This window comes from Grampus griseus (genome assembly GCF_964374135.1).
Source record: "Grampus griseus genome assembly, chromosome: 1".
Classification (NCBI taxonomy): Eukaryota; Metazoa; Chordata; class Mammalia; order Artiodactyla; family Delphinidae; genus Grampus; species Grampus griseus.
Window position 1 is genome coordinate 66,887,284 of NC_139017.1, and position 12,733 is coordinate 66,900,016.

The following is a 12,733-nucleotide window of genomic DNA, read 5'->3' on the forward strand; positions in this document are numbered from 1 at the left end:
GAAGTAAGGTTAATATTGCTATTTTCAACAAATGTGTAAATTCAAATGTTTTACATTGATATTCCTAAATATTAAAAAGAAAGGATTCCTTTTTTATTTTGAGAACAAAGGCATAACGGATTTACCCCACCCGCAAAATAAAACATTAAAAGACTTCAAATCTGAAAATCTTGCTTAGTGGATGTTTCACAAAAGTTCAAAATTTACATAAAGAAAAGTCAGGTATCCCAAAATCATTCCTCATTGGCAAATACCGATTATCTTTCAAAAAAAGAGACTATTTTGTCAATGTCTCCTGGCTAGCATATAAATTACAAGGCAGAGATTTTATCTCGTTTGTTCAATATATCACCTAGAATCGCGTACGTAAAAGGTGCTTAGTAAATATTTACTGAATTAACAATTATAAATTCAAATAAAATCTATGTCATTTTCTCTGTGATAGATGCCACAGTGTTATACATAGGTATTAGCTTGAACCATATACAAAACTGCTGCTACTCAATTACTTTTCACCTACAAAGAGGCAATTTCATATGGTTCAACCTAATTGTTTTTAAAAAGCTTTCTGGAGTATAACATTACAAAGTAAAGAAGTAAACAGGTATTGTGAAAGCTAAGACAGAAGTGGAAAAATTTTTTCTCCTAAGAAAAATTTATTATACGAAAGCTGCCAAAGGCTTCAGGTCCTATGCTGAGATATTCTCAAGAATCACCTATAACACTCCCACACTTTTAAAGAGGATCATGATTCACATTTTTTTGCATTTAAAATAACTCCCGTTTTGGTGTTTATGTACATATACACTCACATGTGTAAATATGAAAAACATATTAAGAACATGGACTATATTTCTCTTTATTAGCTAATTCTGATTTAATGTAAATGTTCAAGTATCTAATTAGGTATAATTCTAACTATTATCAATGAGTAAAATAAATTCCAGTCTCCAGAGATCACATTAAAAACCTAATCTGGGGGCTTCCCTGGTGGCGCAGTGGTTGAGAGTCTGCCTGCTGATGCAGGGGACACGGGTTCATGCCCCAAGAGGCCTGCGTACCGCAAAAAAAAAAAAAACTAATCCGGACATATTACCTTTTCCAATACACTAACACATCAGGCTAAAAAAGGTGATTGATATGTAGTTACTCCACATTTAATTTTCTTCATCATTAGAAATATACCTAACATTAATACATTTCTTTAAGTAGATTACTTCAAAAAGCATCATAGGAAAACCACACTTTAGTCAGTGTTTTACTGATGTCCTTTTCTTCTACATTTCCAAGAAAAACCCAGACTAATGTAGCTTTACTAATGTCCCTTAAAAGAGAGAAAGAGAAATGTCAAAATATGTCCAAACAAATCTGCTTTACATTTCTAGAAATAAAAGAATGTCACTTAAACATGACAGTTTCTAATTTTTATACATAATTTTGTCCATCTAGACCTTAAGATTACATAACTAACATTCCAAAAATCACAACTTTTAAATATATATGAAATAAAGAAAGTATCTGGGTTATAAAAGATTTTAATATCAAATAAAGTATAATTTACATGATTAAAAGGTTTTGATTTCCATTCTACTTAGTGTAAGAAGCTGACAAAGAATAGTTTCTAAGTCAAATGATTTTTATCTTCTCATATTTCAAATGAAATGTTAATGGCCTAAAACTAAACAATCTGCCATGAATGACAATAAGCAAGGGTAGCACATATCATCAGCAAGTTATCAAATGTCACAAGTTCATATTTTTCTTGTTTGTGATCCCCAAACTGGCAGCATTTTCATTTCATCCACTCTGTTCTTATGTATTTGAAAAGCAGGTGTTATCCATCTACCACATGAGCACTGTTCACCATACCAGTTGAAAGAACCCAACTTGGCATTGCATTTGGGGCAAAGAAGCTGAAATAAAATAAATGTGTTACTTCATTCATTCACTTTTATACAAAACAAATAATTATCTTTGGTAATATATGATATAAAAACAGGTAAGACATGGCTCATATCTTCAAGGAGTTGATGGTCTAATCAGTGAGATGTAATGGCAATTTACTGTAATAGATAGTAGACTACAATAATTGTGTAAGAAGTATGTTGTACTCTGGGAGTTTAAAGGAGGAATAGATTAATTCCAGCATTAAGGGAGAAAGGTGAAGGTTGAGATGTGAAACAGAAGGTTTTGTGACTGTTTTGTGACTGTGGCACATGTGTTGACTTTTAAATCATCGACAAGCTATATAGAAAGTCTGGGCATAAAACTCAGAAACTAGAATTGATTACATAAATATCTTAAATTTTAGTTTGACAAAATATACCACATTCCTCAAAACAATTAAACATAGAGTTACTATATGATCCAGTAATTCCACTTCTAGGTATATACCCCAAAGAGATAAAAGCAGGAACTCAAACAGATATTTGTATACCCATGTTCATAGCAGCATTATTCACAATACTCAAAGGGAGGAAGCAACCCAAATGTCCATGGATAGATGAACGGATAAACAAAATGTGGGGCTTCCCTGGTGGTGCAGTGGTTGACAGTCCGCCTGCCGATGCAGGGGACATGGGTTTGTGCCCCGGTCCGGGAAGATCCCACATGCCGCGGAGCAGCTAGGCCCGTGAGCCATGTCCACTGAGCCTGCGCGTCTGGAGCCTGTGCTCCGCAACGGGAGAGGCCACAACAGTGAGAGGCCCGCGTACCGCAAAAAAAAAAAAAAAATGTGGTAGCCTATACATAAAATGGAATATTATTCAGCATTAAAAAGGAAGGAAACTCTGATACATGCTATAACATGGATGAACCTTGAGGACATTATGCCAAGTGCAATAAGCCAGTCACAAAAGGACAAATATATGTGTAATTCCACTTTATGAGGCACCTGGAGTACTCAAATTCATAAAGACAAAGTAGAATGGTGGTTGCCAGGGCCTGGTGGGGGTGGTATGGGGAATTAGTGTTTAATGGGTATGGCATTTCAGTTGGGGAAGATGGTGGTGACGGTTGCACAACAATGTGAATGTTCTCAAGGCTACTGTTAAAATGGTAAATTTATGTTATGAATATTTTACCACAATTTAAAAAACCCACATTCACAATATATGTATGTCATTTATGCTGTATACCTTCAACTTATACACTGCTGTATGTCAATTATATCTCAAAAAGCTGAAGAAAAAAATGTATCACAAAGCTGAGATAAAAGCAACAGACTGGAGAAAATATCTGCAACATATCACACGAAACATTAACTCTAGACTATATAAAGAACTCCTACAAATCCATTAGAAAAAGACAAAACCCACAGAAAAATGGGCCAAGGACCTGAAGGAAATTTACTGTAAAAGAAAATATAAATGGCTCATAAGTATATGAAGATGTTGGTCTCAGTAGTAGTCATGGAGATTCAAATTAAAACATTTTAGGATTAACATTTTTCATCTCACAGACTGACAGACTGACAAAACCTTACCAATTTTACAATATCCATTATGTCAAGGGTATGGGGAAATGAGTATATGCATTCAACATTAGTGAAAGGCAAATTTGTATGGGCATTGTTAATGTCAGCCCAGACTATCAGTAATATTTAAAATGTACACACTCCTCAAGCCAGGATTTCCACTTTTAGGTATATATTCTATAAGAAAATTCAAATAAGTGTACAAAGAAGTATGCACAAATGTGATCTAGAATATTTCACAAAAACGCCTTTATCTTGTGTTTTCCGGGTTAAATAAAAGCAGCAAGGGAATTCCCTGGCAGTCCAGTGGTTAAGATTCCACACTGCCACTGCTGAGGGCCCAGGTTCAATCCCTGGTTGGGGAACTAGGATCCCACAAGCTGCAAGGCACGCCCCAAAAAACAATAAACAAAAGCAGCAAGGCAAAAGCACAAGCCACAAAAGAAAAAAACAGATAAAGTGGACTTCAACAAATAATATCATCAAGAATGGGAAGTGACTGCTGTACAAGGTTTATTTGGTAGCGATAAAAATGGTGATAGCTGCAAAAACCTCCGTGAATATACTAAAAACCACTGAACTGTACACTTTCAATGGGTACATTATATGGTAAGTGAATTATACCTCAATAAAGCAGCATTATCTGAAACCATGGGTTTGAATATAGGGTACCTCTTTCTAGGCAAGACACTAACTAATGCAAACTAAGTTTCCTCACATATAAAATGTGAATAGATATGTGCTCGATTTTATAAAGTTATTGTATTCTTCAAATGAAATAATACAGTGAAAAGGTTTCATAAAATACTCACCATACAAACTTATACAAACTTTAAACATCATTATATCTTAGATTTAGAATATCTTTAGATTAATATCATGTAAACCTAAAGGAGAATTGTGGCTGTCACAGGATGCTCATATGAGCTGCATTCTTTAGAATTAACAGGAAATGAAAAAAAATCTCACAACAAACATACAAAACTGAAAAACCAAGAAAACAAATACACAAAGCCAAAAGAGAAAAAAAGGAAGATTAAGAAGAAATTTAAAATCTAATTTTAAAATCCTTGATTTGCCCTACTTCTTACAAAGTTCAAGTTTTGTTAAATATATTCTAATTAGTTTGTTAGTCTTAATTTGAAAAAATACAAACAATACCCTTAAAAGGAATTAATTAACTTAGACCAACAGCTTTCCACCAAAAGTGGTTCACTATTTTACATCAGCTCGTTTTTATTTGACTAATTTATCTTTGATAAAGTCTTATCTATATTAGAAAGATATTAAACTTTAGAAAGAAAGCAGTTAAGATGGAGTAAAATGCTAGTTAAAATATGGTTTAAAATGAAAGGAACAAAATATAGATGACATAATAAAACCGTAGAAAGTAAAACGTGTTCTCACCTGTCCATCCATCACTCCCAACAAACTGGATTCCATCCACTGCACAGGTTCAATGAAATAAGATGTACACTGAGCCTGACTCCCTGTAGTAAGCATGAAGGATGGTGTCATTCTCTTATGGGCAAAGGCTATAGGACCACTTCCTTCATTATGATCCAAAATGCTAGAACTTCGAAATAAAGATCGCCTGCAACCCCCAAACAAACAAAAACATTAATGACTTGCAAAAGGATGAAAAAATAGATTAAATGTGCAGTTATTTCTTAGGGGGCAAATTAATATAACATTGATTATGCTACTTTAATTTTCAATAACTTCTACAATTAACTGCATTACTTTTAAGAATTCATATTCTTCTTGAAACCAGATTTGAATATGAAATTTCTGTATTATTCAATTAAACAAATTCCTCCTACTAGATTTTAAGAAACTGAAACTTTCAGTACTTTTCAGCTACTGAGACAAAATAAAATCTCCAGAAGATACAAAATATTTTACCTGCACTTTCTACATTTGTAGAGAACCCCATCTTTCAATCCTTGTGTAATGGCGGATGGGTCAACAGCAAAGAGTTCTTGAGGTAAGTTCTGCAATTCTACATGACACAAAATGTATCCATTTGTCAAAATCAACTCTGCATTTTCAGACAAAATTCAGCTAATGTCAAATTGAGGCAAGTAGTGCTAACTTCAGAAATTAAAATATATATATATTCTCCATTGTTGAGAAATCAGGATGAGGTAGGAGGGCACAGTGATCAAGCCCTTGGGTTTCAGGTACAGACTGCCTGAGTTCAAATTCAAGCCAGCCACTTACAAACCTTGTGACCCTGAACAAGCTATTTCTTGCTAAACCATGGTTTCAAAAGGAAATAAATACCTATCTCAAGGGGTCGCTGGAAAAAGGGATAATGCACCTGAAACATTTGGTGTCAGAGTAAACAGCATCTAGAAAGGACCAAACACATACTACCAATTATTACTCACCTGGATACTTCTCTGTAACCTTTTGTAAACGATACTGTTTATAAATTGCACTAGAGGTATCTACTTCACATCCCATTGCCTGGTATAATTTCAGTTGCCACTCAAACCACTCATTCATCCTGCAAGGACAAACAAACATAGTTAATTTTTCTTTAAATAAATAAAATCACATCACAAAAGCAGAATTATTACTACGACAAAGAACTCACTTAGCCTCTGGTTTGATAGTCTTAAGGTTTTCATAGGCTTTTTCAAAGGTAAGTTGGTCAGTCTTCATCATAAAAGCAGTCATTACAGCCACACTTCGACTGACCCCTGCGTGACTGAAAAAGAAACCTTTAAAATATCAAATAGCAACAATTAAAAAAACCCAGCCCCCCACTAATGGTAAAGTTCAGGTCCACTTCTTGTCTGCTTCTTCTACTCAAATAAACCCTTTGCCTCTGAATTACTACTCCTGTACAAAAGAATTATTCCCTTATTTCCTTATTCATTTTGAATTCTGAACCATATGAAGGTACTACCTATTCAAAAATAATTACACTAATTTTTTTTAACATTTTATAATGGCTTCAGAAAAAATCTAAACTCCTTTGCTGGCTTTAAGAGCCCTGGAGATCTGATCCCAGACTTCTTTCCCTTTTATCACTACCTTATGTCCTTTATGTAATATTTAGAACAAATGCTGGCAGTAAAAGTGCTGGCTCAATAAATGTAAACTATCGTTATTACACTCTTTTTGCCATTGCTATCACCTACTCCATCTTTCCCCTAGGAATGGCTTAGGGATCCTTTACATCCTAACCAATTTTTCTCTCCCCAAATTTCCCCTACATCAGCCACCCCGCCTCAAACAAAAGCAATGAAAATAATTTCCTCTGAAGTTTGAATAACCTTAACCTTTGTTAATCTCTTACTACACACCTCGCATCCTAGTCTGCATTACAATAATCTGGGTATGTGTGTGGCCTCTCGTGGACAGATTTAAACTCTGTAAGTGCAGGGACTTTGTCATTTACCTGAAGATTCCTCCTACCTCCGAAACAAAACTCAGCGGCTGCAGGATGAACCAACACAAACTGAATGAATGAAAGCCTGCACGCCATCAGGGGCCCGCCTCCTGCCCGATCCTCTCTCAGACACAAGCCTGTGCGAGAGGGAGGAGGAGAAGGTTCTAGTGGCCGACAGCCCCTTCGTCCTCTTCTGGGGCCTGGGAGAAGGGTGAGGGGGGCAGGCTGGAAGCGTGGCGGGGTTGCTCTCCCCACGGACCCGGCCACTCACCAATGCACCAGCACCGCGCGGCCCTCGGCGCGGGCCTGGCCGATGAAGGCCACGCACCGGTCCAGATGGCTAAGCAGGTCGGTCTCGGGTTTGTCCAGCGCTGGCACGAAGAGACTCCGTAGACCCTCGACCCCAGCCCCCGTGTTGAAGTCGGTCTCCTCCGAGTCGACCGTCAGCACGGCCGTGATGCCCGCCTCCCTCAGGTGGTCCGGCTCCGCGACTGCCGCAGCTCCACCCAGGAACAGCCCCGGCCGCACCTCCAGCATGTGCTCAGCGGAGCTGGCCCGAGTCCGGCTGCCGGCCGTGCGCTCGCATCCATGGCTCCCGTACTGAGGCTCCAACATGGCGGCGCCCGGAGGCCGGACTGAGGAGGGCCCTACCATCGAGTAGGGGGTCGGCTAGAACGTCCTTCATCTAGGACCAGCCGGCCTGAGTTGCGCCGCCGCTTCCTCGTGGGACCACGTCGACCGCGGGAACGTGGATTTACCGGGGGAAGGTGACGTTACTGCGGCTGGGGCGGAGCTAAACCCCGTTCAAAACCGCTTCTGGAGCCTTGTCTCTACCCGGCTCCTCCAACTTGGTGGGGTAGGATAAACTAACACTAATACAGGGCTTCTCAGGCTCTTAATGTTGAGATTTTCTGGATTTTCTGCAGGAGCAGAAAATGGACTCAAACTGAAATGATGGTCCCACCAACTGAATCAGCAGCATAATTTTATGCATTTGAAATAAAACATTTTTTCAATGCTTATGAAGCCATTTGTTTGTAGTTCTTCTCTTGGGACTATTTTTCCTTTTTGTCCCGTTTTTTATTGGTATGTGAATCCTTTTCTTGTTGATGTATACTGTTCTATATATTTGAAGATATTAATCCCATGGTTTTGTGTGTCAGTGCCCTCCAGCCAAAGACCACCAAGTTAAGTAAATTGGGTTTATTACTCAACCATGAACTGGAGAATTTCGGGAAATCTAGGTAAGAGAGTGTTAGGAAGATCCTATTACAGGATTTGAGCTTGTATTAGATGAGTTTGGGCTAAGGGACTAAGCATCTAAAGAAGCAGGACTTTGCTCTGGATTGGATGCTGTCAGGAAGTGGGGGTGATTCTATCACTGGGTATCTTAATAAATCTTACCTAAGGGAGGAAAGGCTAGAGAGACACTAAAGCTGTAATTGGTCAAGAAGTAGCAGTCAGTCATGGTCCTGGCATGAAGACCAAAACATGTTTGGCATTTTGAAGTTGGACAATGTTCCTGTTTTATCTGTGTTCAGACATGATTACGGTGGTCTTGTTTTTGTTTTAAGGGCATAAAAAGATTTATTACTCACATAATGAGGCTTTCTGGAGATAGCAGGGTGACTCACAAGTAGGTCCAAAAATGAATTGAGAAAGCAGAGACAGAAAACTGGCTTGGGGTTTTTATTGCTGTTAGAGTATGGGCCCAGAGTGAGGATTCCCACATGAGCAGGGAATTTCATGGTGGTCTTGTTTTTGTCTTTCTTCATCATGAGCTCAGTGTTGCCTTGTCTGGGGTTGATGTCCTGTGAAATTGTTTATATTCAGCAGGAGGGGAAAAACACCTAACTGTGAGTGCCCAGCCAGCTGTAGCAACACTAAGGAAGATCTACCTCGTAGTTCCAGGCCAGTTCCTGGATGCCAGGGCTTGCTTTTGTCTTTCTCATATATAACTTTATAATTTTCAGAGAGATTGAGATTTGGGGCAGGGACACTTGAGCCCCATCCAAGTCAGATGGAGGAAGCAGCAAATGCTTCTGCTTGGGAACACTTAAGTGGGCAGCCTGCAGGGATAGAGGAAGAGTGCTATCTTCCCTTACTCCCACCACAGGCTGTGAACCTCTTCAGGGTAGGGATTTTGCTTTTTCATCTTTGTATCCCCCACAGAATTTAGGCTAATGGTGCTGGTTACTCCATCTTTTGAATGTTAGAAATGGAAGGGAAAGGAGTACCAGAAGAGACACTACTTCCCTCTCAATGCCATTTCCTTCCCCATCCCAAAGGCTTTACCTCAAGGGCTCACTTAGCGTTTTTGCCTGGAGAGTCATGTTAGCGGTCTTCTGAGCCCCCAGTTGAATCAACTCAACCTTTCTCACTTTACAATCCTGGAAACATCTACTATGTGTCGGGCACTACAGTAGATGCTGAGGCTACAAAATGAATAAGAGTCTTTGCCCTCGAGAAACTTAGAGAAAAAGCTGGAATAAAAGAGAAGTAAATAGCCCAATTATTGTTCTGATAGAAGTAAGGGCAAATTACTAAGGAAGCATGTGGGAGCTGGGCATCTAACCCTAATGGAAGGGGAGTAATCAAGGATAGCTTCCCAGAGGAAGTGATGCTTGATCTAGGTCTTGTAGGATAAATGGGAATTAGTCGGGCAAAAAGGAGGGAGGTGAGGCACTGGCTTAATTCTCCCAGCACATTCCAAAGAGAAGTCTGTCTTCAGGAGGACTGCCCTTGACCAGCTCCTGGGAGACAATCTCTGAGCCCCCAGAATAGCCTGCCTGATAAAAGTGTTTTTGAATGCCTGAAGCCCTGGGCCATGCTGTATCAGTTTGACCTCTGGGAGGCTGGAGATGGAGTAGTTATGCTCAGTCGTGCAGGAGCTGCATGCCTATATGACTGGTCCCCAATAAAACTCCCAGATACCAAGTTTGGGTAAGCTTCCTGTTTGGCCATACTTCAAGTGTGTTGTTACACGTCATCACTGGGAGAAAGAAGCAAGTGCCTCTGTGACTCCACTAGGAGGGGGTATCTGGAAGCTTGCACCTGGCTTTGCTTTTCTTGGACTTCACCAATGCACCTTTTCTCTTTGCTGATCTGAATCTGTATTCTTTCACTGGAATAAGCCATAACTTTGTATAATTGCTCTTCTGAGTTCTGCAAATCCTTCCAGTGACTCAGCAAGCCTGAAGGAGCCTGGTGACCCCTGACACAGCATCCATTGTCTGGTATAGTGAAAACTACAAACATCTAAATAAATGCAAGTAATGGAGTGGTTAAAGAAGTTGTTTTATCCATTCAATACAATACTAGGCAACTATTTAAAAAGATAACAAAGGAAGTGGTTGATGCTAGCTATATTATAAAATTTTTAAAGATGGTTTACAAATAGAAAGCATGTCTGAGCATATATATGTGTATATATATATATATGTATGTATGTATAGGAATATATACATATGAACTGTTAACAGTGGTTATTTCTGGGAGCTGGCATGAGGAGACTTACATGATAGGCTTTATACACTTCTTTCTATATAGTTTTAATCTTTTTTCAACAGGTATTATTAAAATTATTCACTGTTAACAATCATAGGTATTGACATTCTGGAAAAATGGGGGAAAAAAGAATTAAGGGTTAATTTCCTGGACATTTTATTAAGATATCCTAATCATTCCCTCAGCTTTATTAGTTTTCTGTTGGGAATGAGCTTTTCTTCCTCAACGCCCTAAAATGAATATAGGTTCCTTCAAGGATGGAAATAAGAGACACTTCTGAATTGTTGTTGAATACCCACAAAGCCTGGCTCAGTGAATATCTGTATCTGGGGGAATAATGACGCCTCAATTCCTGAGGCTGAAGTGTATTTACCAGCTTCTGTATTTTTCCTCCTAGCCACTAGTTGGCACCATGTGCCCTTTGGCAAGATACATTTTCTGTACCTCGCTTGAAACAGGGGAAAATGAATATGGCGACATGCAAAAAAGCAGGATGTTAGGCCCAGGGAAGGAAATTCGTCTTTAGAGGGGCAGCTGGGTTGCTTCCTGTCAAGGAGAAGAGAAGAGGCTCTATGTCCTAGCACTGGTAGGTGCACATGTGTGCGCACACACACATGCACGATGTATCTGTTCATTTTATTACGAGCAAGCCTACATCATTGATAAGCATGAATTAGGCAAAAATTCTAAGAGATAGTCTAGTATGCTGTGGTTTGCATTTTAAGAAGACACCCACGCATTCTATGTAACATGGCCTAATCACACGAGAATACACATCACCCAGCCTTCCTGTTCTTTGGTTTTCTTCTAGAGCACAGTCACAAGTATGATTCATCACTTTCATCTTTAAAAATATTTGCTGTAAGTGCATATCTGTGCTGAGCAATGAGCAGGGAAACTTCCCCTCTTCTGCCCCATTGCCTCCCCATCATGGTCCAAAGACAAGTTCCTCTTTCTATCTCCAACATGTTGCCTAGGCCCTCCTACACCCAATGAATTATCAGTAAATGTTTGCCAATTATGCTCTTAATGGGGCTTAAGATCTAGGACAGTTATGAAGATACACATGAAATGTACTTTAAGATCCCCAAATCAAAATGTTGACGAAAAATATAAATAGGTGATAATAACATAATTCTATTACTTTTTCTGTGTTCATGAGTAGGAGGTGTATACTTACAAAATGGTGAGTTCAGATTTGGTACTGTCTTTGAGGGGCACAGTCTGAAGACAGAGAAAACCCAAGTCTGAATCCCAAACTGCTTCTGACCCTATTACCTATTAATATGTGATTGTATGCCTGTAGAAAATTATATGATTTCGCTAAGCCTCAGTTTCTTCACCTGCAAAATAGGAGTAATTATAGCCATATTACAGAGTTCTAACACGAATTAACTTATCAACATGTATTATTAGTGGGAGAAAGAAATCCCAAGCTGAACCATTGCATCAGAAGCAGCTCGGAGAGGATTCCATGCAGGAGAGGCTGAGCTGTGGTGAGGGAGATATGGCTGCAGATGGCTTGTCTTGAGGAAGCTGTTGAGCAGAGATAAATTGCTGAGCGTGATCAGTCCAGGAATTCAATGGTCATGAGATTTAACAGAAAGTGGATCCTAACTACCCATCCAGCTACAACCACACCCTGAAGTCCACTTTTTTTTTTTTTTTTTTGCGGTACGCGGGCCTCTCACTGTTGTGGCCTCTCCCGTTGCGGAGCACAGGCTCTGGATGCACAGGCTCAGCGGCCATGGCTCACGGGCCCAACCGCTCCGCAGCATATGTGATCTCCCCGGACCGGGGCACGAACCTGTGTCCCCTGCATCGGCAGGCGGACTCTCAACCACTGTGCCACCAGGGAAGCCCCCTGAAGTCCACTTATTAATGTAGAGTCTGTGTCTTGGTAAAGATGTGTCCTCCTTCCCTAGAAGGGCATCTATTGTCAAGATTCTGAGGGAATAATTTCAGCTCCACAAACCCTGGGACCAGAGATGACTGAATAAAGTTGAAGCCCCCTCGTTATGTAAGGACAACTTGGTCAGCTGATCCAACAACTCCTCCTGCCTTATTCCCAACTGTGTCCCCCACTCACCCCCAGTATTTACAAACTCATCACATTGTAGGACTATCCATTTGAGGAATACTAGGGCAGGTACTGGCTGATGATATCTGGGTCGTGCTCTCAGTTCCTTTTTTGACTCGAGGAGAAAGTGGTAAACAAAGAGTCAGATGAGTAGAGCAAAGGAGATCACAGATGTTCCCTGTTGCGTGTCAGAGGTTTGTTGGGTTACATTTTGCAGAACTCCTCTCCCTTCATTCTTCCCCAAACAAAATACAGAGAATGGCCACAG

At 39.7% G+C, this 12,733-nt stretch overlaps 1 protein-coding gene across 2 annotated transcripts; it reads right to left on the minus strand.

The window, feature by feature from the left end:
• Window positions 1-241: 241 nt before the first annotated feature.
• DUSP12 (dual specificity phosphatase 12) lies at window positions 242-7,728 on the minus strand. Of its 2 annotated transcripts, XM_082668561.1 has the most exons (6): window positions 7,150-7,728; window positions 6,078-6,191; window positions 5,869-5,987; window positions 5,381-5,477; window positions 4,883-5,069; window positions 242-1,913 (listed from the first exon to the last, which is right to left on the minus strand). In XM_082668561.1, exons 1-6 carry the CDS (start codon window positions 7,530-7,532, stop codon window positions 1,752-1,754), a joined length of 1,062 nt encoding a protein of 353 aa, XP_082524687.1. In that variant the 5' UTR covers window positions 7,533-7,728; the 3' UTR covers window positions 242-1,751. The 2 variants fall into 2 exon arrangements, with proteins under 2 accessions (XP_082524687.1, XP_082524688.1); XM_082668562.1 differs by lacking the exon at window positions 4,883-5,069.
• Between the last annotated feature and the right edge of the window lie 5,005 nt (window positions 7,729-12,733).